The following is a 25,893-nucleotide window of genomic DNA, read 5'->3' on the forward strand; positions in this document are numbered from 1 at the left end:
CCTGGCACTGTCCAAGCGCCTTAAAAATTGAAAAGAAAAAAGCAGCATGATTCCATGGTGATTAAAAGAACAAAATATACTGTGTCGCATAAGACTTGGATCTCAAGTTCAATAAATTCCTTCTGCGCACAATGCTGAACCTTTTCCGAGGTGGGTCACATCAGACTTGGATCTCAAGTTTAATAAAATCCCTTCAGCATATAATGGTGAACCTTTCTCCAGGTTTTCAGACTTGAGCCTTAAGTTTTATGTTTTACTGCATACCGTGACAAGTTCTTCCTTCTAAATCGGGATTGTTAGGAATCACGTGGGCGAACCTTTCACCAGGTTTAATATCCTGTTTGATTTGCCATCATTTTTGTTAAAGAACTTTTGGGTTTAATGATATTTTGATTGGGATGAGTTAATCTAAAACTTTTGATTCGGTTATAAACCAAATTAAAAATTTTGATTTGACCTGAAAATAATCTAGAAATAAAAATAAAACAAAAAAAAAATATTAAGCACCCTAAAAACATAAAAACTGAAAAATTCTTAAACACATGAATCAAACACACAAAAAAGATAAAGATCGTCAAGAACACCGAACATGAACCCAACAATATGGGTTCCAAACATACTAGATTTAGTTTAAAAAAAAAGACACATAAATGTTGGAAATCATGCAAGAATTAATAATTTAACATCTATTTACTTCGATTATCACTAAAACATCAAGATTTTTGTCAAAATAGATTTCCATTCAAAATCAAAATCTTAGGATTAAAACCTATCAAAAACATGTTATTGATATAAATAAACACTAGATTATCTACTAATCATGCATAACGAAAGTGTTTATGCAAACAAATGGACCAAACTTGGTAGGAGCTAAAGTAATGTTCTTTCCAAGAACATAAAAAACATGCTCACAAAACCTAGAAAATCTCCAGCCAAGATAACCTCTGCCAATCCTAGAAATGAGCATTTTTTGCTTCTAAAACATTCTTATTTTATCCTAACAAGTTACAATATCATACACAAACATGTTTGAATATAAAAACTAATAAAAAATCATTAAAATATCAAAATCAAACATGAGGTACCAAATAAAAAAATTATCAATTTAAAACAACCTATATGTTTATGCAACATGAATTTAAAATTGATTTTCTAAACTCATTTTGTGCATGAACAACCCTAACAAACTTAGGGTAAACATTCTTACTTTAATATGCATAACTTAAGTTAAACAAAAACTAAAACAACATTATATATAAAAAACAAACTTAAATAACAACTTTAATACATCAAAATAACTTCATTAAATAAAAATCAAAGAGGTGAATGCAACATCATCTATTAAACATAATATTCCAAACATCTTTTTTATACTTATAAAAATAAATATAAAATAAAAACACCTTAAACAAGCCACAAGGGCTTGCTTTTGGATTATGTGATATACTTAGAACATGTATCTCTTTTCTTTCCTTTAGAAAGTTTTGCCTCTCACAAACTTTCTAAACTTAAAAAACTCAAGAAGCCTTTGTGTTAGCCTCTTAAACATTTACACTTAACTTTCTTGTCAATATTTTTTTTTCTTTCTTTCTTTTTTGTTCAACCCCTTTTTCTTGATCTTAATGGAGGTATTTATAGGATTTTAGAAGATCTTGAATGCATTTCTAATCTCTTGATTTTGAGGGAAGTATTGTAAACCCTTGATAAGAACACATTAGAAAGCCTTTGTGTGTGAATACATAAAAACAAAATCGGGTTTTGCATAATAGTTATATTGTTGAGACTGTCTGAGTTGTCCACTTTCAAAGCTTCATTGGAGCAATTATGAGGACATCGTCGTCTGAGACCACCTGAAGTTGGTAAAGGGGGTGCGCACCTTTCATTTTGATCCAATCTTACTTTATTTAGAGGTTTGTAACTTCACATTCCTGCGTTTGAAGTTGTCAACTCGATCAGATAAAACTATTAAAACAAAGGTGCAAGTTGACGAACGACTTATCGGTTAAGGTTCTTAATTTAAGATTTGACAAATTTCAATTGAGTCTTTATTCTTCCAATTGCTTTTAACTATACTCGTAATTACCTTCATACTTTTAATTTTATGCAATTTTACCCTTGCCAAACTCAATTACTAGCTTTAAAGTTGACTGCTATATTCATTTTAGTCCTTGGTTTTATATTTGTATATTTTGACCCTTAATTGACCAATGAACTTTTATTTTTTTCAATTTGGCTCCTAATTTGGTCAATTTTAGCCCTTATATTCACGCATCTTTTTCAGTTTGGTCTTTGGTTTTGAATTTATTCAATCAAGTCCCTAATTGTCCATCAAACTTCAATATTTATGCAATTAAACCCCTGATTGGACCAAATTAACTCTTAAAATTACAATTTGACCACAAAAGTTTAATTTTTTCTAATTAAAGACTAAATTGACTTCAAAAATCAATTTTTCTTACAACTAAGCCCTCAATAAATTTAATTAGACCTTGAAAATTTTCAATCAAGTCCTTGAACATTCAATTTTGAATTTTCTTCTTCAAATTGAATTTTTCTTTGGCAATAGAGCCTTCATCAGTTAAAAATACACTGTTAATTTTTTCAATCTTATATATTTTGATTTTTCTCAACTAGTCTTTGGCAATTTCTTGGACATTCTAATATATTCTTCTCACTAATATATATATATATATATATTCTTCCAATACTTTTTCAATATTTTTTGTAATTTCTCCTTTTTTTTATTTATATGGAGCCTAAAAATAGGTAACAATTCATATGCACTCACTTTAAAAAAGAGAAAATAAAGACAGACATGTGATAAATATTCTTGCCGTAACTAAAGCCAAAGGGGTGTAATCCTGCTTGTTCTTTCATATCTTTCTTGACAGTCAGGCTGCACATCCAAACTAAATCCATCACTTTTGCTTTTTCCTTTAAATTCACCTTTTGACTTGTAAATTCATTATTCATTTACCGTTTTTATATTGTTACTGCAACTACATTCTTCTTTTAGAACTTAACTAGCTATTTGACTTCCTTAATTTATGGCATGGGCTGTATATTGTTTTTTTAGCAAAAACAATAAAATTAAATATATAGATTTTTTCGATGTGTTTTTTTACATGAAACTTTTTTGTGTAAATCAAGAAATTTATGTAAATATCTAATTAAATAAATTAAGAACTATTTATGTAAATAAATAAATAAATAATTCATCAACAATAAATAAAATAAAATTTAAAAAATTAAGAGAAAAATATAGATCTAGATATTTGATCTCAAAATATGAAACATTTACTCGGTTGTGTTTACTGAATTTTTTATTAAAAATATTTTTTTATACATGAAATATTATACAAGACTGCACATAGTAGAAATATTATCTAAAAATAAATATTTTTTATTTTTAAAAATAAAGTTCATCTATATAAAACATAAAACAATACAGATGAATAAGAATAATATTTTTAAAAATTAAATACATACAAAATATTTTAATAAAAGCCTTTATTAAAAAAAGACTAAATAACCAAAAAAAAATCATAGAGAAGGGATATTAATTGAAACATAAATTAAAAATTATTTTTTAAAAAAATATTAAAATAAGATATTAATGAAAATAAAACAAAAATTAGAATAAAATGAAAAAAAAAGAGACAATGATAGTCTAGGTGTCGCAAGCACATTTAAAAGAAAATAAAAATAAATGACTCGGGTTATAGTCTTGATTGAGTTTAATAAATTGATTTTAATTTAATTAGACGGTAAAAAAAATATACAAGGATAGTAAATGAACAAGTTTTTTTTTAACCATGATAACTTGAAAAAAACCATTGGAAGTATAAAATTGGATAAGCAAAATGACAAAACAAATCTGTCTCAAATAATCAAATTGAAAAAGAAAATAATTTAAAAAAAGATGTCGACTCGAGTTAATTTCTCAAACCAATAACCTAGATTAATAGACTGAAAACACCATACATGAAAAAATTACGAAACTCAATCCCCAACAAATCAAGTGTTGAAGGATGAAATAAAAAAAATTATACATAAAGATCTAAGATAAAAAAAAATGGTAATGAAAAGAATAAAGATGAAAATAAAAATAAAAAATAAATTAGATGGCAACCCAAAGTTTTTTATTGGAGGGATAAAATAAAAAGAAAATTAATTTCAACAAAATAAAAAAACCCAAAAGAATAAAGATCAAATTGAAAAAAAAAATAGACCTTAAACTTAGATTGAATGATGAAATTAAAAATTAAAAAACATTACAGAAGGACCAGGAAAAAAAAATTAAAATCAAAAGAATAAGTACTGAATTAAAAAAAATAATACATGATTAATTAAAATTGAATGATTAAATTGAAAAAAAAATTATAAAAGAATCAAGAATAAAAATTATAAATAAAAAAATAAAAAATAAAATATTTGTTTAGAAAAGAGAGAAAAAAAAACATCAATAATAAACCGTCTCGCTTCACTGACGCGCACAACAACATGAGAAAAATGACGCGGTGTTGCTTTCAACAGCACATAAATTTAGTCATTGAGATACATTGCTCGCTAATGAAACGTTTTGAATTTTAATATTAATTAATTAACTTAAAAATATTAAATTATCCTTGATGATTTTGAAATTAATAAAAAAAAAACCCAAACTACACCAACTTATAAGCCTCTCTCTAGAATGTGTGTGCAGTGATTGCTACAGCATTTTGCTGCGAGATTAGAGATGTTAATTTAGTGCTCCCACTAATCCCTGCAAAGAGATTTGTTATTACAAAAACAAAATAAATAAATATTAAAATAATATTCAATGTTTACCACCTTATCCTCTATCACTGACCTCTGAACTAGTTTGGTAGTTTGATTGAGTGTATTTACTAAAAAAAATTATTTTTTTAATATTATTTTTTTAATAATTTTAGATTGTTTTGAATTTAGGATATTAAAAATAAAATTTAAAAAATAAAATAAAATATTATTTTAATACATTTCTAAATAAAAAATATTTTAAAAAATACCGTTATCACAATAGCAAACAATAACAATATTTTATTTTCCTTGGCTTTCTTTGCTTTTTCATTATTTTATTAACAACCAAAAACACAGGAAAAAAAACTGAAAACAAATTAAACTCTATCTTTCTTAATTTCAACTTGTAAACAACCACAAGAAGCTCATGCAAGTCCTATTTCCACATATAAATAATAAATAGAATAAAAAATACTTCAGGCTTGAAGGACAAGCTAATATCTGAGATAAAATTATTAATTTCTTGATTTTGATAATCTAATTAATCTTTCTTTGATGAAATTGTTGATGAATTATGTTCAATATGTGTAAACGATCTCTTTCATAGAGTTTCAATTAATTAAATCAATATCATTTAAGTGAAAAAACAATCATCTTTATATATATATATATATATATATATATATATATATATATATATATATATATATATATATATATATATATATCACTTGTAATAGAGAAAAATCAAACCTGCTTCATAAAGGTTATATTGGTTCATTGTATAACTCTTGAGGTCCTCTCGGTCATGGAAGAGAAAAAGAAATTTATATATTAATCAAATATCTTTATCTTGTTAAGATAAAATATCTTTGACCTATTAAAGTAAAATATATCTAACCGTTCGAGGGGTATAGCTCAACTGATCAAATCCTGAATTTGCTTTCTAAAAATCACCAGTTCAAGTCCTACAAATCTCAATCTTAAAACTACTGAAAGTTTACATAATCGTTAACTTTAGGATTCTTAAGATTAGTCGAGGTACACACAAGTTGATATGAAGTCCGGATACTCACATTAATAATATATATAACCGTGAATCTTAAGGTTTACCAAATTTATATATGTCTAGACCCAGAACTTTTTTTAGCTGATGGCAGACTCATGTATACCAGATGTTTAACTAAGCCTTAGAATATGGGTGTGGTGGTTCACGTATTAATTATTTAATTATCACCATAAACCTTGTTTATTTGTTCAAAAAAGTGCTCAGGAAAAATAAAAAAAATGTTAATCCATCATTTAGGTTACAGAAATCAAGATGCAGATTCTAAAGCTAAGATTTATAGTTACAGCCACTGTCCACGATCTGTTTGAGATAAGGCTTGCGAGAGAGACAGATGTTCACCGTCGACTCGACGGTGATAAGGCTTAGAGTTGTTATTGACTCTGAAGGACCCAATGCGACACCGGTTTGTCTGTTAATCGATTATCGAGGGTCTATTTTTCGTGGTGTTTGTTGCTTGTTGCAGAGTGACAAGAGTTCTCTTCTTTTCAATAATGGAAAATGCTGATTTATGTTTTTTTATATTTTTTTTCATAACAAAAAGTGCAAATTTATGCATAAATTTTTCAAGATATTTTGAAGATATAAGAACAGTATAAAAGTTTATTTTGAAAGTATGGTAAATTTATTTTTAAAAATGATTTTTATTTAAAAATATATTAAAATAATATATATTTTTTATTTTTTTAAATTTATTTTTAATATTAATATCAAAGATAATTTAAAAATATATAAAACATTAATTTAAAACTAAAAAAAAATATTTTTTTTTAAAATACAGTCGAATTGCCAAACAAGAAAAAAAGAAAGAAAAAATAACGAGAACTCTAGACGCTATTTGATAATCCACGTGTCAAATGAAAGCACTCCACGTGCACCCGAAGTTCTCGAAATATCTTGACGTTTCTCATCTTACGGAAACCGCTCTTATTTTGATCCTCATCTACTCCCTCCCCCCACCCACACTCGAAAACTCAATTCTTCACTTCATTTCCCACGCAAGGAGATCGAAAACAAATCACCTTTTCCTTCACTTTCTTGCCATCCAAACACTGCACGGCCACTAGTTCGTAACTAGAAAAAGAAACGTTTGCTTAGATGTGGGCACAGCCGTACGGGAAGACTGACTTGGAGGCCGGAGCGAGGCCTTTGTATCCAATGATGCTTGAAAGCCCGCAACTCCGGTGGGCCTTTATTCGTAAAGTGTATTCAATCTTGTGCTTTCAATTACTTTTAACAATCGCGGTGGCGGCTATGGTTGTTTCTATCCGTCCGATTGCCGTCTTCTTTTCGACTACTGGGGCCGGGTTGGCGCTCTATATAGTGCTTATCCTCACACCCTTTATTAGTAAGTTCTTCAAATAATGTCTTTAAGTTTTCTTGAAATAATTACTGTTAATTAGGTTGTGGATTTTGTTCTAATTATGAATGATTTTGTGCAGCTCTGTTGCCTATGTATTACTATCACCAGAAGCATCCTGTGAATTACTTTCTGCTAGGGTTTTTTACCATCTCTCTCGCCTTTGCTGTTGGCTTAACTTGTGCCTTTACTGAAGGTATATAAATAAGATTTTATTGTTATTTACTTTTGTGGCCAAAATTAGATGCCCTTTTGGGTTTTCTTTATGCTGGGAGTCAGAAAATGGTGAGCCTTGCTTTCTATGTCTGAAACAATTTGAGTGTGTCCCAAGAGTCGTGGTTTCTTGATATTCCAGCTCTTCTGGGGCATATCAATTTAATGGTATCGTGACAAATTTATCAAGGGAACTAACTGTATGAATATACATGTACCAATTGAGTGGAAGTGAACAATTCAGTAATTTTGGGCACGCTATTGATTTTCTTGTTGCATTTGTTGGTTGTTCTTGATTAGAAGAGTTGAATTATTTTGAGAGAAAAAAAAAACAAATTGGATGGTTAGGGCAACAGTTTTAGGAGTGCACAAGTCTTTCTTGTATTTGATTTATTTAGGTAAAGTTGATAACTATGTGGAGTTTTTTCTTATAAGCTGTTGGTTTTGCAGATGTTTAAATGAATTGGGATTGACATCTTGTTTCTGTCTAGATATCTCTCTTTTCTTTTTCTTCACTGATTCGCTTTGTGTTTCTATAAGATTTTCCTTGAATACGCTATTGGAATTGTTGGCAATAAGTTATCGTTTTAATATGTTCACCAGCTATACATGTCTAAAATGTTGAAATTTTTTTGACAACAGGAAAGGTGATTCTGGAGTCCGCGATTCTGACAACTGTGGTGGTTGTCAGTCTCACTATGTACACATTCTGGGCAGCTAGGAGAGGCCATGATTTTAACTTCCTAGGCCCCTTCTTGTTTGGTGCAGTCATGGTTCTTATGGTATTTGCTTTCATCCAGGTATGTTTATTCACCTGCTTCCTGTGTTTCTTTATTTGAATCTTGTTATTTCCCCCCTCTAGTGTTTGAATTTTCATGGTTTTTCTGAATGCTTCAAATTGTTCCTGGCTGCAGATTCTCTTTCCATTGGGCAGAATCTCTGTGATGATTTATGGGTGCCTGGCTTCAATCATATTCTGTGGATACATCATATATGACACCGATAACCTAATCAAGCGGTACAGTTATGATGAATACATATGGGCCTCAGTGAGTTTGTATCTGGACATCCTCAATCTCTTCCTCGCGCTGCTAACCATCTTCAGAGCCGCCGATAGCTGAAATCACTGTCCAGTATCTGTATACAAGACCATTTTTCAGTTTTTGTTCCTCTTGGGCATTCAATTAAATCAAACTGTAAACTTCAATTGTACTATACTATTTTCATCGCCTTTTTTGCCCTCATATCTCCATTGTTGGAAGAGCAGATGTGAATGACAAAAGAGATCTGTTATCATTTGCATATATACAGTTGACAATTAATCGCGGGTTTTTGTTCGGATTTGCATCACAGATGTTTGCCTTCACCATTTTCCCTCTTTTTTTTTTTTGTTTATAATTTTTTTCCCATTTCATGTTTGTCTGCTTCCACGAAGAGAGAAGTGAAGTTCCACGTTGAGGACAAATGATCGTTGCGTCTTTGTTGTAGATTCATGTCCAGTCAGGATTATTTCAATGAACTTGAGTGGTTTCAATAGGCAAATATATGCTGTACGATCGCCCAATTGTGATAAAATATCTGGATGTGGATTGGGTGATCTCAAAACAGGCGCCAAGCACAAGAGATGGCTGCTGGCTTAGTTGGTGGATTGATGAGCTCCTGGCTGAAATATATATTCTCTGGGAATACAGACTCGACAACGTGGGAAACCTTCTAGAGGAAGGAATGAAACATAAACTATGATCGCTCAAGTATATTCCTCGCTATATTTTTCTGATTCATAAAAATACTTGCCTTGAGATTTCTGCCCCGCCTTCATCTCCCAAATAACTAAGCATTTCTCTCGTTTTCCCACGTTTCAGTTTCCATTTTCATCACCGGAAAAACAACCTTCCATTAAAAGCACAAAAGTCGACCAATGTCGACGATGTGGACAAATCCCTGGCAGAAGGGAGATGTAGAGGTTGAAACATATCCAGCTGTACTGGACGGTCCTAGGAACCGCTGGATCTTCATTAGAAAAGTTTATATAATAATTGCCATACAACTGCTAGTTACAGTTGCGGTGGCAAACACAGTTGTCTCAGTCCATCCCATTTCAAGCTTTATCGTGCACACTACGGCGGGACTGGCTGTATACGTAGCTATCATTGTTATTCCTTCTATCGGCACGTTTTTTTACCTTGTTCTGTTTTTGGGTTGATCTATTGCTTTGTTTTAATCTCTCTCAAAAAACATGTGCAGTTTAGTGTCCATTGTATTATTTACACCGGCTTCGTCCAGTGAATTATCTTCTCCTTGGGATTTTTACCATTGCTCTCGGGCCTCTGGTTGGACTTACAAGTGCGTTTACCAGTGGTGTTTTTGCTTATGACTTTGAGAGTAAATTTTGTATGATTAAATCTTCAGTTGTTTGATCATAGTACCATTACCTTGTACCTCCGAATGCCAAGTATTTTTGTTCAAACTCCTGCTTTCACATTTGTTCCAAGTATTCCTTCCATTTTAGAACATAATAGGAAGCAGTTTCAACCATGTAGGTGCCTTGTTTGATTCAATTAGCCTTATTTTCAATAGGTTCCATTGCTAGTCGACTGGCGAATTCTATTAATTCCTACTCGTTTCAACAATTGGATCACTGATGATGCTTTATCGTGATTTCATAACAGGGAAGGTTATTTTGCGTTCTGCCGTCAAAACTTTTGCGGCCGTGGTTTGTCTCACTCTGTACACTTTCTAGGCGGCAAGGAGACTGAGGTCATGATTTCAGCTTCCTTGGGCCCTTCTTGTCTGCTTCCCTGATTGCTATTCTGCTGTTTCCTCTGATCCGGGTATATACATTAAGAGTTTGCTGCTCTCTTGAACTCAACAAGGACGTTTTTCCACCTGATGTTTCATTTCATTTTGTTGCTCATAAAATGCAGTAAACCATAGGTGATTAATTATGGCTTTACCATAACTCACGTATAATGATTCAGTGGAGAAGTATTTCTGCACCAACTCCAGGAAGACTTGCACCAAAAGGAAAGAACATCACCTAGCAAAATTTTACTGGAAGAAATTTGGGAAACCACCATTTTCAATTAAATAACACCATCTAATTGTAGTCAACTTCTTTAACGTGCCATAACTACAGTAGTCTGCTTCCCTTACTTCGGTCAAACCGAAGATGTAAGCATATACATGATTTTTTACCCTCTAGTTTCGTTTTAGTGCCGAAAGCAAACCTCTTTTATGCCTGCACTGCACTTACATTTCCGAGAAGGACAAAATCAACAGTGGTTCCGGTAAGTTCAGAAGCCTAGCTAATTAGTCATAAAAACAAACCCATTGCCTTTAGTTCTAGTGGAACTCTAGATTGGGATTCTGTTCTTTCTTTGGGATACAATTGAGAGAAGCCTTGAAACTCCTTGAGTCCAGATATCATGTTCCCTCTGGTTCTTGCACTCGAAGTCCACAATACCTCTTGTTAGTGTTTTCAGTCCAAAGTATCGACGCTGATCTCCACCCTCTAACAGATGTCTCCCTGGCCATGTTGGCAAATCCTTGCAAACCTCCAACACCACATCTGTATCTCACAAGACATGTCAGTAAGTGTTAGGGTATTAGAATTACAATTTGTGCTCCTAAGTAATTGGCGGAGCTGGTAACAGGATACTAACTCTTTTTCTTTTTGGTGATAGTTCCTGCAATATGTCTGCTCTTCATCTTTAGCATCACCTACAATTAAAAAAGATATGATTTCAGGTGAATTATGTAGAAATTGGAAGTTAGTTAATAAGATGTTAAACAAAACATTTCAAAAAATCTCACCTGTCCTGTTCTGTGTATGTAAACAGAGACACTTTTCCAGTGCAGATCGCCTGCAATGACATCAATGTTAACTGCTATATTTTGTTTTCTCCAGAGGAAAGGAAATATAGAAAGACTGACGGATGTAGACCGTTTAATATTCAGTTCCGAGGTGATAAAACTAACCAGATGAAAAAAGGTTAAATAATTAATTTACCTTGGCGGGTGCGCTTGAGAAGCTCACTGCCCCTGGCGAGGAACTCTACACTACAGGCACCCGAGAAATTCTCCCCATTGGAAAGCTCACCGCTGTAGCTTCGGTTATGATGGACATAATTTCCCACACCATAGATTCCGATGCCTCTATCCATTGGTATTACAGCTGCAACGTTCAAAACATCCTTTAATGCTCTTGCCTTCAAGGTTGCTGCCCCCCGTAGAGCTGAACAGGAAACGAAAATAATTGAATGCCACTTTTCATCCAGAAGTGCTTTAAGATTAAGGGACTGTAGCAGCTATAACAGTATTTGATGGACATGAAACTTATGTTAAAAACATCGTCGACACGCCAAATTTTGTCACATTTGCAGGCAAAAGTGGCTTGTATGGGATGATCATCAAGTATGTCTTAACAGCCCAAAAAGAGACCCAATTCACCAAACGATTTAAGTATAACTTCGATGGGCTATCTTAAATTTTCTACTAACAAAATGTGGGCTAGAAACGGGCAGTTTGCAGGAATACTTGCAAAAAATTATCAGACATAATGTGAAAACTCATTACCAGTAGCTGCAGCTGCTGTTAGAGTGGTGATATCATCATGTGAATGAACATTCACAGCAGAGGTCACTACTGAAGCAAGATGGTCACGCTCAGCGCCCATAGCCTCAGCAGCCTCCACAAACTGAGCAGCCACCAATGTAGCCGCAGATGCCACAGCCATGTCAGTCTTGGTCAATTGCTCATTCTTTCCTGATGCTGAAGAAGCTGTGGCTGCTGCAATGGCTGCTATGGCAGAAGCCACAGCAGCAACTGAAACAGCTGCATGGAGCTGCGCATTTTGGGCTCTAGTTTCTTCTTTCCTTTTCTCCTTTCTGTCTTTCAACCACCTCCCAACTGTCTTGGCTCCACTTGGAGGGGCACCACTACCAGGTCCAGCACTGGCACGGCCACCACTGAATAGGGGGTTCAAGGTGTTGTGAGAACGAAAATACTGCACAGAGAACGCAAAAGTATCATCAGCAACAAATGTGCATGTACAACTAGAGAGGTTGTACGTCATTCCAGCTTTGAAAACACTAATTTCTGCTCATTTCCTTAAGGAGAAAATAAAACAAAATACAGTAAGCTTGCATACACATCTATTTGAAACTGAAAGGATGATTCTTTGGGATAAATGGTGCGAGATTGGAAGAATCAGATCACAGATATATCCTGCAATTTTTACAAGGAGACCAACTCTGTTGATGGGAGAATTTGGAAGCTTGCAGATATTTTTTTGTACTAGTGTCCTGAATGGTTCTTCAGAGTTATTTTTTATTAATGAATTCGACCACATCAAAGGACAGGGTGAGAATTTTTCAAAAGTATGTAATCATGTCCTGATTGTGTTCACATGCCAGGGTAAGAAATAAAAAAATAAATGATTTATTATTATTATTATTATTATTATTATTATACTTGAAACCATCACATCTTTAAATTCTTTAGTGCATGCTAGAAAACACATTCTTGAAAAAAAATAACTAAATGATGGACTCAAAATTCTAGCTTCAAAGTAATGTAAAGCAATAAGATCAGTTCAGTTCAGGTAATGGAAACATGTTGTCAAACTAATTAATCATGCACAATTTAGAAAAACATGTTTTACAACATGGGTGGACGGTGTTTATAAAAAATTTGAATTTTTATGTTTAAAATTAATTTTGTTTTTATTTGATATTAAAAAAATTATTTTAATATATTTATAAATAAAATACACTTTAAAAAATAATAACTATCTCAATATCAAATTCTACCTTTCCCATGAAAAATGCCAGGGTCTGCTATGGAGTAACAGCTCATCTCAGGCGGCACCCTTTTTTTTTTTTTGTTTCTCTTTCAAGATTATGGAAGACTACAACAAAATTGGTATGCGTTTGGTATTGTATGATTTTTAAAAATATTTTTTATTTAAAAATATATTAAAATATTTCTTTTATTTTTAACATAACACATTAAAATTATAAAAAAATACTTAAAAAAAAATCGAATACGCAATTACAAAGAGCCTTACGTGGAAAAGACAACTCAAAATGATGTTAAGGGGAAAAAAGTGTCATTGGAGCAAGACAAAAGCTTACAGGTGGTAGAATGTCTTCTCTCTCTCTCTAGCCTCTACCCCGAGAAAACTTGGAAAAAATAGAATTACATGAATTATCTTCAAGGAAAAGAAATGTAGACAAGACCTTAACAATGTCTTCAAATTCATCAGAGGGTGAAATTGGGGGGCTGTCTGATTCCGTCAAGTTCAAAGGTCCACTGCTGTGAGAGAGCCTCCCTGAAGCCAGCGGCGACACTTCCTACAACACCAAGAATCATTTAAATGTAAAATCATAAACTTGACCAAGAGTTCCTCAAAATGTCACAACATAAGAGAAAATGGCTTCTTGTCTGAAAACATAACAACTGGCCAGTCAAAATTAATCTCAAAACTTTCAAGCCTGTGATTATTTGGACTTACTGATTGTGACATGATACGTTCAAGTACAAGCTGGGAAGTAGCAGAAGAAGCAAAAGGAAACTGGTTGGCAAACGGATTAGTATGCACAATCTCCTCGGTCATCTCACCAGTGACATCTTCAGGTATAGAAGAAGCATCAGTACAAGTAGAGCTGCTAGCAGACTTGTTAGAGGCCATGCAAGAGAGGGATTTTGAGACTTCAAGAGCTGAGACACTCCATGACCTTGACAAGAACTCCATTGGCAGTTTTGGGCTCTCTGGCAGCGGAATATTGCTGCAGACTGGGCTGTAAGCTGGCCGGCGAAGGTTGAGCGTAGGGATCTCTTCCATAATAGCTGTTGAGTCAAGAAGAGAGTCTGTGGGGTTGGAACTAGTAGCGAGTAGTACAAATTTTGAGCCGCAAAGGTTGCAGGAGCCTAGGGGCCAGTCACTTTATAGGACCAAAGGGGGTCGATGGTCTATGCCTCCATGGTTGCTTTTTGTAAATTTATGGTAAGGTCTGGTACACGGTAAATAAAGTACTTCACGTGGCATGATATTTTGGAACCTGATATCAGCCCTCTATGATCGGTTGAGCTAATAATTATCTACAGTATTAACAAAGCAGCACTAAGAGCTACTCTATCATTTTTAGTAATGATTTTTTTATCATATTTTATATTTATAAATACATTAAAATAATAATTTTTTATTTTTAAAATTTATTTTTAATATTAATATATTAAAACAATTAAAAATAATTATTTCAAAATCAAAAAAAAAATTCAAAAAAATCGGTGCCTAAAATTCCAACACCCGGCAATAAGTTAAAAATTATTTTTCTAAATGTTTTTATATGAAAAATTACAAAATCAATAGTTTTAAAAGTGATTTTCAATAAATTTTTCGTTACTATATTAACATGATTGAAAATATATTTAAAATGATAAAATAAAAAATATGTTTAATATTATGGTATATAATATTTTTTAAAAGTGTTTTTTGTTTAAAAATATATTAAAATATATTTTTTAATTTTTTAAAAACAATATTTTAAAATCATAAAAAACACTAAAAAAATAATAATTTGATATGTTTTTAAAATAAATATATTTAAAAAAATTAAAACAAAAAATATTGCAATTATAAACAGGTTAAATATTTTTTTTCTCTAAATAATGGGTACAATCAACATTTAATGCAATGGGACATGTAGTTTTTTATACAGATCCTGTTCAAAATTCTATAATGGGGACACCTTAAGAGCTCCGAGAAAGGGAAGCAGGGAGAGGCTAGGAAGCACGTTCGATGGGGACCATTGTGATTATATATGCCCCCCTGACGAATGTCTCCGAGGCTCGGCGACATCCCACGCTGACAAGCTTCAGAGGTCCAAACAAATTTAGGTTCACAGTTTTGCCTCTACAATCTCAGACACAAAGCTGCCTGCCCTGTCCATTTAAGAGAAGGGAGACTTGCGCTAAAATGCGCGTGCCTATCCACGTCATCATCTCTGCTTTGTTCTCTTCTTCTTCTTCTTCTTCTTCCCTTGTCACATAGGCCTGCATTTCAATGATTCTTTTCTTTTCTTTTTATTTTTTTCTGAACAAAATCAAGAGTTTTAAATCAGAAAGAGGAAGAAAACCGGGTCTCTTTCATAAAAGTCTTCTAGCGCGATTCTTGCATCATGATCTCCACTGGATAAAGAGATGCCCTTTATTCCTTTCGCCACATTCACTCTATGATCATGCAGCCACCCTATCCACCTTTAGCTTTTCCCTTGCATTTCACATGTATATTTCAATGGTTGATCTAGCTTTATAATACATTTTGAAAGCTAATTTATTCAAATCTCTAATTCTGTGTCACTTTACATGAAATGAAATGAAATTTCCAGGCCGTTCCAACCCCACCTCTTTTTTTTTTCCTTTTTTCAGGCTGGGTGCTGCTAGTAACGTTCATACACTACAATAAAAAAATAAAAACTTCCATGTATGTAAAAGAAGTGTTCAGCACTGTGGCCCTATGTTAGAATTTCTTACCCCAGGAACTTTTGCCCAACATTACCATAACAAAGTTGTTATCACAATGGTAAATGCATGGCAAACAGGATTGCTGGTTCTCGTTTAGCCGTTTGCAACGGCTAACGAATGGAACAGGCAACGAGACACTAAGATTATGCCGTCTCAATGCATAGCCAGTGATACATAATAAAAGTAGGCTCGTGCCAGGCTTGGGGCCTGCCTGGCTAACATGACTGACTCGAACAGACACTGCAGGTCAAACAATCAAGTATTAGCACAAGGTAATATAACCAGAGGAAGTATATTGGAATTGCTGGTCCATTTCCTTCTGCACATACAGGGTTATTTCTTTCTACATATCTCGCAGGTCAAAAAACTCATTAGTCTACGAGGGAAAAAACTAGAATCGAAGGTGTCATGCCTAACGTCTTGCGAGTACGCTTTCTACGAAGTCTAAACCCAAAATAGAGAGTTTTCACACGGAAAGAGGCGTTTGTAATCATTTTTAAGGTAAAACTTTTGGTCGAGACTTGAGGGCACACCTGATCTAAATTCAGTTGCTGTTTCCCTTACATGGAAGGAGCACGATTGACCCCGCTAGAAATCAAGGAGAAGACAGCCCCTGCATCTTGACTTTGTCAACCTTAATGACTTGTAGAGAAGCTATGATTGGCACTTCAAAGATCATCCCTTCATAGTAAATACGAAGTAACCTTGGACCTGTCCCTCTACAGACCATTCAAGACGAATTATTTTCTATTTCCGCTGGTCATATTCTGCCGTCTGTCTCTATATTCAGGAAGTAAGAATCCACCATCAACTGTTCTAGGTAATGGTAGCATCAGCAGCTTAAATTGCAGCTTTTATTCCAAAAAATAGCCCCACTGTCATATGGTAATAGCAACCACCCAACCAAGCTCAAAGGCCTATGGTAACTCCTCACATTATATGGTGTCATGAAACTCACAAAGACCAAACCAATGCAGATCTATAGCTACACAAAAGGGAGGTAGGTCAATGGTGAGTTACCAAATATGTTTGATTCAAGAAACTATTTTCTCACAAAATTAATCTATATATCTCTTTCACCCCTAAAAAACATCGAGCAAAGAGATAACAGAACAAATATCAGAAGTCTTGCCCAAAATTGAATCCTACAGCAAATAGAAAGGCAAGGAGCTAACTGTTTGATTGTAAACCGCTGCCTCCATAATATTGCTTGGTAGTTTCACGTGAGAATTCTGCGAATGTCATCCCATCCTTCAACCGTGATGAAAGTGGGGGGACAATTTTATGAATTTCTCGAGCAACTTCATTAAAGTCATGCTCAGTAAGGCCATTTCCCTCATTTGAAGAATGACGACCTAACATGCTGTGCTGCACATTATAATCTGACATTGAGAAAGTTTTGCTCCATGCAGGTTGCAAAAACACAACAAAAGTTTCTCTGCTTAGATTTTCTAAGTTTGGGGGTCTGCAAACACAATGAAGGGTTGAGCGAAGCTTTCCTCTCGATAAGATATCAGCCGATTCACCGACCTGAATGATGAAACTTTCTGAAGAAGTTTTCACCATGAGGACATCATTTGTATTGGCATCAAAGATTTGCAAATATGAATGTCCAGTTGGACAAGGGCAGTCTTGATCACAAAAAACTGGAAATTGATCTGTTGCGGTATTTTCTGATAATTGGGAGGGCATAAGAAACATGGGTGCTGTCAAAACAGTGAAGATACCATAATCATAATGCCACTGCTGCCATAGGTTTCCCTGATTTCCACTTGATCCGACTTCATTAATATTAGCAACCAAGTTACAGCGTTCTGATTGCTTTTGCTCACTTCTTGATAACAGCACTTGGTTCTTCTCAGAATAAGCCTGCTTTTTTGTGGATCCCTTCCTTCTCCCACTTGCTTTTATCAGTAGGTTGTCTAGAGAAGAATGGTAATGTATAAGGCGTCCTTTTGCTGTCCCTGATTCCAGTAAGCTCCGTTCCAACTCTTGACCACCAATGGCCATATCACATATTTGCGCAACACGAAGCCCCAGCTCCATCATGCAATGTCCCAGCTCCCTAAAGATATCAGACAGATTTGCAAATTCATCTTCCGGAGAGTCTGTCACTTCATCATCATTGTCATCCAGATGAGCTGATTCTAAATTCGAATTAGAACGGGCTCCATTATTCGTTTTACCCGGAGCAGATTCTAGAGCTTGAGCATATTTGAGTTGCATTGCAAAAGAGGACACATTTCTATCCGGGTTCTTCAGAGGAACATCACTACCCAAGTTGTGCTCCTGCAAATCATTGGAAAATGAAAATGAAAAAAAAAAAAAAACCTTAAAAGATCAACACTTGTAGGGAAGCGCACAAACTATGCTCTGACCCAAATACAATCGCACCCGCCATGCAATCACCACCGAAAGCAGACACAAGAAAAACACTTTTAATTCCATGCTTTGTTGCTTAAAATACTATAATTAAAGAAAACAGCAGAAATACTAAAAAAGAACTGATGCATCAACTGCATTGATTTTTGCTTTCCCCTTCTTCGATATTAACAATGGTGCTAAGCTATAACCCACCCCATGCAATAAATTAGGCTAAAACGGTTTCATCAATCCAATCCAGTCACTTTAAACACTGGCACCCTGAAAAATAAAACAATCTAAAGTTCAATAACTTTTTAAATTAAGAAAAGATTAAACCTTGAGGATGTGTTTGCGGCGATCGTGGTCGAGAAGAGCCAGCTTGCTAGCAAGAGGGAGGAGCCTTTGTCGAAGAATGGAAGCTTTAGGGACACCAGCGATGGAAAGGAGTCCTGGGCCAGTCGGGCCTAGGGTTTCCATTACTGTTTTCTTTATTCTCTCCGCTCTTTCTTCTCCCTCTTCTGGTACCGGTGAAGTTGATGATAACAGCAGCAAATCAGAGTAGTGCAGCTCATACAATTCTAACACTCCCGCTTCTTCCATGTCTTGTCTCTCTCTGCTATCGTCGAACTTGATCACACAAAAAGCAGGACGATGGTCGTACTTTGAACCTTGCTGGGCCCTGCTTGACTGTGATTGGGCCACGGTTAAACCGTTTGTTTCTTTATGTGCGAAATTATGGAAGGATTGAAATGAAACAAGACAATAAAAATTATTCACTCGTCTCTTAATTTCTCTGAATAAATTATTTAAACCATGGGAAAGGTGCCTTGTTAAACTTGAAGACCAAGTGTTAACTCTTATAGTCACTCCCTTGAGAAATATCACGTTATGGGGAACGTGACATTTTTCAAGCACAAACCAAAGAAACAGTGTTTGTATCTAAAATTACAAGCTTCTAGAAATCTGGCTTCCGTTTGTACCAAAAGCCTCTACTTGTTACACCTATACACCACGGTGGCCGAATCATCGGAAGGCAAGAGGTCAATTGGATGCCTGCCCCAAAACTTCCCTCTTCATCGATTTCGAAAAACTTTCAAGTTCAAAAACAGCTCTCCCGTGAGAGATCAATACGCACACATTATTAGCATCTAAGCACCTTCGAGTGTGAAGGCTTGAGAGTTTGAGACTAATTTTCTATGGGAGTACAAAGTTATACGCACATGTGATGACAAGGACAAAGACAACTTCTTGTTTCTTCCTAGACTACAGTTTCTTTGAAGCTCTTAGCCAACCAAATGGCAGTCTCCCTGGGAGAAACCTTCTCGGGCCCAAATGGCTTTAACAACACCCCAAGCTCTGCAAACCGTTCTTGTTGCAAAAGGCGCGCACTAAACTCAAGCAATCCTTCTAAAGCTTCGGCACGCTGTTGGTATGACGAGGTGTCAAACCGGCGCTGCTGTCTAGAGTCTGAAGATGAACGGCTTGAAACACCACTTGTTGGATTATGCTCCGAGCATTCACTTCCAATTCGCTGGCAAGCATCAGTTACACGGTGCTTGGATACAGCTCTCTCTAGAACCTGAACTGTACACTTGTCCTTTGTGATTGAGCAGTCCACGCTGTAGGGTGATGAAGAGCATTGTGCTGAAGTTGATGTTCCATGGATGGGAATCAAAGGATCTTCAGAAGAGGCTAATGGAAATTCTGCGATCTTGTCAATTCGTGGAGCATTCACAGAAACGTTTGGAGAATCCATGCTATGAAGAAGACCATGACTGGCCTTATATTGGGTTCCTGCAGCTGCAGCTGCAACTCTCGTTGGAAATGGAAGAGATGCTCTGCGTGCAGTATGGGAAGATTTGCTCACTGTAGTACATGACACTGGAAGCTGCAAATACGAGCATACCATTAAATTAGCAAATGATAATGCTTCTGCTTTTTAACTCATCAGAAGCTGTTTGTGTTTTTCTATGAACACATTCCATAGTGGGTGTTCCTAAGCATGACAGCTTAACTTCCAACATAAAAAAGACAAGGCCAGCACTAGAGCTTGCATAACGCGGTCCTCTAGGTCGTAATAATATGCTCCTAAAACATATCAGTGATCTACACATCAGAGATCAAGGGGACACCTTCAGTATACTTGAACCTAAATAATCAAAGAAACGCCCTGCATCTAACACGCTGTCAGATTTCCCCAGTTTCAACTGGAAAAAAAAATGAGAGTAGGTATAGATGCTACTTGAACAGATGAAACACTTCATTTCTATACCTAAAACTCACCGAATCACGCTTTGAAGTAATATATGATATCTTGGATGGTGTTGACTGCCTTCTAGGAGTAGCAGAAATTTTTGAGGGCATCAATCTTGGGGTTCTGGCATAAGTTGAAAACTTTGCTGCTGTATTACCAAATTCTTCATGGACAACGCCAACAGATAATTCGGTGAACCTTTGGTTCAAATAAATTGGGGCTGGGGATTCCTGATCTCTTTGAGAAGAATGGGGTGAGTCTTGTTCAGTTCCTGATATACTAGGATTCAAAGCCCTGTCATTGTTGAATGATTGTCTTTTTTCTCTGGCAGTAAAACTGGGAACAGCTTGTGGATCCACAAAACTAGCTTTCTTTATGAAGGTGGAATCAGACCATTCAGCAGGGAAAGTATTCCGTCTCGGGCTATTCAACTTTAGATGAATCTTGAGAAGGTAAGGTTGAAGATGTGGGTGACCAAGCAACTCTGCAGCCTGGCACATTAAGAACTAATTTTCAAGAAGTTGAATAAATACTATAAAGAAATTTGAAGCATATTTATTTCTAAAACCTATACTCTGTCTACTATGCAGCTATTCACCCTCGAAATTATAAGCACATGTAACATGATGAGACATGCACTTAGGCATGGGTTTCAGTTAGGAATCATAACCTACACAGCAAATTTAAGCGAACAATTCATGGATGTCAGACTAGACAAACCAACCAACTTGCTTTCCACTCTAAAGTAGTTGTTGTCATACAGTGCTGAATTTCCCCAATAAGTATTCGAGGTATAAATAAATTCGTTTTGCACTTCTGGCCCAACTTATGTACTCTACAACCTGAAGCTTAAATGTGTCACAAGAAGGTTCCAACATCAAGGTAACACTCTGGCACCAGCACCTAACGTCCAAGCCCAGCCTTCTTAATAGACAGGAGCAGGGATCAAATAAAGCATATTTACAGCCCAGATATCCACAAGAGTCTGAAAACCCTTGAACAGAAGTGAACTAGATAATCAACCCTCAACCTATTGCCGCTTTGATCTCCAAATCATTTTGGCCTGTTGGACAAACTTCGTTCTCCAAGTTGAACAAATTAGGCTTGTACTTCTAGATTAATTATGCATAGGAATAATCACTTTGGAGGACCACAGAACAATGAATGTATAAATACAGATGTGTTCGAATGTCTTTTCCTGTGAACCTATATAACGATGCTCATTAAAACCAAACAGGAATTGGAGGCAGGAGGGAGAAAACATACACTTGGTCGAAGCTCTGGATTCTTTCGCAGCATGCTTTTAATCAGCCCTCGTCTGAAAAGGTTACATTGAAAAAGAAAAAGATTAGGGAAAACCATGAAAACTAAGTCTACTAACAATTATAAGACTTGCTAAAACTTTCTATCAATGCACATCAGAAAAGCCAAAGTGGCAAAAGTAAAACAATATCTGTAGCTGACATTTTTAATTCATGATGTGAGAGGTGGACTCACAATGGACCAGAGTACACAGTAGGAAGAGGAGCCACTATAGACTTATTTATTTTGTTAATCAGTGTTTGAATATCCTGCTCAAGAAAGAAGAAGAAAGGTAATTCTATGAAGATCTGCACCAGGTACATATTGAAAAGCACAATGAAATGGAATTCTTCAATTTGTTTAAGCAACATCCTAAACAAGCCCATATTGTTTCTACAAACAGCATATTAATAACTCACAAAAGCTTTAAATGCAGACTTGTGAGCTGCCATCTCATATATGCAGCATCCTGGAAAGCACATTAAGTTACATAAAAAAAAAAAAAAGAAATCACAGTTTGTCGTGTTTAAATGATTTTAAACAAGTGAGTAACTAACCTAAAGACCAAATATCTGACTTGGAACCATAGGGAATATCAGCAAGAAGCTCAGGGCACATGTAACTGGGAGTTCCCACAACCTGTATTAGGACCAGAATATTTAGTCATGATCATTATATCAGGGATAAGACAAAACATTGGAATAAAGCTCATAAGTAAACATAGTGCTCACAGAAGAAGCAAGGTCATCTGAAGTTAACATTTTAGCAAGACCAAAATCACCTGCAACAACAGGTGTCTATAAGCAGTTTGTATTGATTAAAACAACAAGTGTTGCAAACCAAAGTACAAGTGAATCTTGAATAAACAAGCTCGGACAATTAGGAATGGCGATAATACTAGTTGAATTATTTACCTAGTCGAATATCTTGATCTTTTGTCAAAAATATATTTGAACACTGGAGCAATTTTGGAACACCATTAGAGAAAAATAATACATGAGCTTTCATACATAAAATATCAACTATTATTTCAGCATTTGCAGCAAAAAGTGCAACTGACTTTGACATCACGATGAAGAATGTGGTTAGCATGCAAGTAATCAAGAGCCATCAGGAGTTGAACTAGCCACTTGCAAAGTTTCTGCACAATATCAGTCAAAGGCAGAACATACATGAGTTAAAAGGTCAAGTTCACTCAGTTTTTGACATCAAAATGAACACTATAGAGTAGCAGCGTCAATGAAAAGCAGTTGTGATTCAAGAACAACTACCTCTTCAGGAAAATGAACACCACTGGCCTTTTTTATAGCTTCAGCCCTGTAGAAAAACAAATGGGGATGGGAAGTCAAGAAGACAACAAATCAAGTCATATCCAGATGAGAATCAGACATTTCTTGAAAACTGTATTAAGAATTGAACTTACATGTCTCCACCCTCACAGTATCCTATAATGATGCACACATAGCAGCCCTGGAAATGAAGACACCGGTTGTCAATTGCACAACATTAAAGCACCATAGAAGCGAACTTATGTACAATTCAAAATGTAATCACAGTAAACAAAAAAAACTTTCAAGTTTTAGCACTCTATGATTCAACATCAAATATGGGTTTAACTATCACCAATTCCATATAGTTAATAAGACATAAGTAAAAGATAATACCGATTACTCAATGGCATAATAGCTGATTCTCGAAATATAGCTCACAAAATAAGGCCTGCATACCTTTTCTACCCAGGAATCTTTGTATTCCACAATAAATGGGTTACTTGCTTTAGAAATAAGCTCCATCTGCAGTACAAAAAACATCATCATCTTAAATTCTGAAGATATAACTTTTGGTGAAAAATGAACGCTGTGTATAAATTAAAATTTATGGACCACCAGAAATGAAGAAAAAGAAAAAAGAGCAATGTCCTGCAAATGCAATACATCATATGAAACAATTAATTCTCCAGCAATAAACAACAGTAAAAAAGCCATAACTAGATCTAAGAACAAACACACGTGTGAAGCTTTAGTCACTCAAATTTTATTAAGAATCTCTTCCAATTCCATAAGTGTAACCTATTCTGATGTTTATCTTTCATTCAAGATACAACTTATTAGCATGTATTCGATCTTAAACAGAAAAGGAATATAGTTCAGTTCAGTTCTCCTTCAAATTAAAGAGAAGTTAAATACACTGACCTCCTGGTAGGCAGACCTGCGAGTTCTATCAGTCTGACGAGCAAGACGAATTTTCTTCAGCACATATCTAGAAGTAAAGGGAAACCATGAGAAAAAAAACATTGAATATGATGAATACCAAACATCTTATTTCCCATAGCACAGGATTTAATTCAGAACAGCAAGAAACAAATTAAAAACACTCAGAATTTAAAATGCTACGCTAGGCCAATAAACACACATGCTGATACGAATAAAAACTTAAGCAAGCATGCTCACTTCTTTTTTTCATGTTTATGCCTCACAAGAAGAGCTGAGCCAAAGGAACCTTTCCCAATCTGCTCCAGAATTTCATACTGCTCCATGGCGAGTTCTATGAACCCCACCTCCCTTCAGAGTCTTCCGAATAGTCTTACTATTTAGCACGACGACGCACCAATTATTCACAAAATAATATTAGCTACAGTCAATGATGCCCCAGAAACAGAAAAGCAAGATAACACAATAAAGTATGGCAGTAAGTATCTATAAAATTATCAACAACAACTAAACAGTAAAATAAGGTCTGCAAAGCAACTAACATACAAAAAGTAATAAAAAGAAATCCACCATTTCAAATTTTCATCAGATAGTAATCTTAGATAAAATAAAACTTCGACCGCACAGCATAGAACCAACCAGCCAACCTCCTCAGTCCCCCAAACCAAACTCTGGCTGTTACAGGGAGGGAAGCAAAATAAAAGCCACAATAAGCCCCACACAAGGTGGCAAATACTTGAAGCCAAATTACTTAGTTCAGGACAGCAAGTAATGCTTCAAGAATCAATGCACTTGAACACATCACATGCGTTATTACATTTGGGGTTGGCATGTTTTCTAGGGTTTTAGTTTTCCCCCAAGTACACAATCCAACACATCATAGATTGTAAGAGTAAAACCCTACACCTAGCCAAAGGAAATGCAAGTGCAAGTCAATCCACTAACACGCAAGCACACAGTTACCCCCTCATAGGCATGCTTTTATAGCTCACCAAACCGAAAATGCAGCTTCTGGTGACTTGATAAAAAATAATGATACACAAGAACTCCATTACATACAGCTACCAACCAAAAAAAAAATACAGCTGAGAAATTCGTAATGATTTTATGCAATTTAGCATCCGAATAAGGTAATAATCCACCGACAAGCTTCTAAGGGATTAAGATTATGAGAAACTGAAACACAAACCACAGAAAATTATTAAAGTAATCGAACAGTTAAGCGAAAAGACTACAAACCTAACTCAAAATGTAAATAAATAAACAAAAAGCCAACGACACACTTTCCTAGCAAATTAGCTAACAGAGGATGAGAAAGCAAGAAAGAACCAAGACGTGAAAAGAGAAAAGATGGGCACCTGAAATTAGACAGTTGATTGCTACGAATGGCTAGCTAATACGCATCAACTTCTTATCTTGAAACAGAAAATTTGAATTTTCAGGACATTGTTGTTGACTGTAAGGGAATATTAGGAGGGTGATAAAGGAACTTCACCGACTTAAAATATTATTATCTGTGTATTTTATTTTATTTTATTTTGTACTACCGAGAGAGCGAGAGAGAGGTGGGAGCGGCAAAAGAAGTGGAAAACAAGCAAAGGAGAGAGAGAAGGAGAGAGAGAAATTTAAAATTCAAAATGGAGAGAGAGAGAGAGAGAGAGGGGAGGGTCAAATGGCAGTGTCATTAGTCACTGTTATTTTTTGGGATTCCTTTCTTGATTGTGACAGCCTGAAGGTGAAAAAGAAAGCAGTGCACTGCACGGGTTTGTCAATCTGTCGTTTCATCAGTCCAAATCAGAAGGCCCATTTCGCTTTATTGGGCTTTCATCGTTTCCAT

General features: G+C 35.1%; 4 protein-coding genes and 1 pseudogene across 4 annotated transcripts; 2 read left to right on the forward strand and 3 right to left on the reverse strand.

Moving 5' to 3' along the window:
- The first annotated feature begins 6,761 nt into the window (after positions 1-6,761).
- LOC133691179 (protein LIFEGUARD 2-like) lies at positions 6,762-8,752 on the forward strand. The gene is made up of 4 exons (XM_062111572.1): positions 6,762-7,175; positions 7,270-7,383; positions 8,043-8,200; positions 8,315-8,752. The coding sequence occupies exons 1-4, from the start codon at positions 6,926-6,928 to the stop codon at positions 8,519-8,521; spliced, it is 729 nt and encodes a 242-aa protein (XP_061967556.1). The 5' UTR covers positions 6,762-6,925; the 3' UTR covers positions 8,522-8,752.
- Positions 8,753-9,327: 575 nt separating this feature from the next.
- On the forward strand, positions 9,328-10,327 carry LOC133692900 (protein LIFEGUARD 4-like; annotated as a pseudogene).
- A 134-nt stretch (positions 10,328-10,461) lies between these two features.
- On the reverse strand, positions 10,462-14,367 carry LOC133691886 (VAN3-binding protein-like). The gene is made up of 7 exons (XM_062112503.1): positions 13,915-14,367; positions 13,640-13,753; positions 11,976-12,405; positions 11,410-11,634; positions 11,214-11,263; positions 11,063-11,120; positions 10,462-10,968 (listed from the first exon to the last, which is right to left on the reverse strand). Exons 1-7 carry the CDS (start codon positions 14,242-14,244, stop codon positions 10,754-10,756), a joined length of 1,422 nt encoding a protein of 473 aa, XP_061968487.1. The 5' UTR covers positions 14,245-14,367; the 3' UTR covers positions 10,462-10,753.
- Positions 14,368-16,219: 1,852 nt separating this feature from the next.
- LOC133692208 (uncharacterized) lies at positions 16,220-18,907 on the reverse strand. The gene is made up of 2 exons (XM_062112977.1): positions 18,627-18,907; positions 16,220-18,215 (listed from the first exon to the last, which is right to left on the reverse strand). Exons 1-2 carry the CDS (start codon positions 18,888-18,890, stop codon positions 17,097-17,099), a joined length of 1,383 nt encoding a protein of 460 aa, XP_061968961.1. The 5' UTR covers positions 18,891-18,907; the 3' UTR covers positions 16,220-17,096.
- A 146-nt stretch (positions 18,908-19,053) lies between these two features.
- On the reverse strand, positions 19,054-25,621 carry LOC133692207 (serine/threonine-protein kinase Nek2). The gene is made up of 15 exons (XM_062112976.1): positions 25,415-25,621; positions 24,297-24,432; positions 24,039-24,105; positions 23,574-23,639; positions 23,270-23,316; positions 23,118-23,163; positions 22,907-22,987; positions 22,761-22,803; positions 22,578-22,627; positions 22,404-22,485; positions 22,266-22,315; positions 22,042-22,115; positions 21,811-21,862; positions 20,574-21,035; positions 19,054-20,178 (listed from the first exon to the last, which is right to left on the reverse strand). Exons 2-15 carry the CDS (start codon positions 24,380-24,382, stop codon positions 19,549-19,551), a joined length of 1,836 nt encoding a protein of 611 aa, XP_061968960.1. The 5' UTR covers positions 24,383-24,432; positions 25,415-25,621; the 3' UTR covers positions 19,054-19,548.
- Positions 25,622-25,893: the final 272 nt, after the last annotated feature.

Source organism: Populus nigra, chromosome 4 (assembly GCF_951802175.1).
Source record: "Populus nigra chromosome 4, ddPopNigr1.1, whole genome shotgun sequence".
NCBI classification, from domain to species: domain Eukaryota; kingdom Viridiplantae; phylum Streptophyta; class Magnoliopsida; order Malpighiales; family Salicaceae; genus Populus; species Populus nigra.

Bases quoted from the DNA above. Each gene is read 5' to 3' on its own strand.
- LOC133691179 (XM_062111572.1), top strand. From the start codon at position 6,926: ATGTGGGCACAGCCGTACGGGAAGACTGACTTGGAGGCCGGAGCGAGG. The intron at 7,176-7,269 runs GTAAGTTCTTCA...GATTTTGTGCAG, and splicing joins TATCCTCACACCCTTTATTA to CTCTGTTGCCTATGTATTAC. The intron at 8,201-8,314 runs GTATGTTTATTC...TCCTGGCTGCAG, and splicing joins TGGTATTTGCTTTCATCCAG to ATTCTCTTTCCATTGGGCAG.
- LOC133691886 (XM_062112503.1), bottom strand. From the start codon at position 14,244: ATGGAAGAGATCCCTACGCTCAACCTTCGCCGGCCAGCTTACAGCCCA. The intron at 13,754-13,914 runs GTAAGTCCAAAT...TTGGTGTTGTAG, and splicing joins AACGTATCATGTCACAATCA to GAAGTGTCGCCGCTGGCTTC. The intron at 11,121-11,213 runs GTGAGATTTTTT...TTTTAATTGTAG, and splicing joins ACATACACAGAACAGGACAG to GTGATGCTAAAGATGAAGAG.
- LOC133692208 (XM_062112977.1), bottom strand. From the start codon at position 18,890: ATGGAAGAAGCGGGAGTGTTAGAATTGTATGAGCTGCACTACTCTGAT. The intron at 18,216-18,626 runs GTTTAATCTTTT...AATGATTTGCAG, and splicing joins GCCGCAAACACATCCTCAAG to GAGCACAACTTGGGTAGTGA.
- LOC133692207 (XM_062112976.1), bottom strand. From the start codon at position 24,382: ATGGAGCAGTATGAAATTCTGGAGCAGATTGGGAAAGGTTCCTTTGGC. The intron at 24,106-24,296 runs GTGAGCATGCTT...CTTTACTTCTAG, and splicing joins CATAAACATGAAAAAAAGAA to ATATGTGCTGAAGAAAATTC. The intron at 22,316-22,403 runs GTTAGTTACTCA...TGTGCTTTCCAG, and splicing joins GTCAGATATTTGGTCTTTAG to GATGCTGCATATATGAGATG.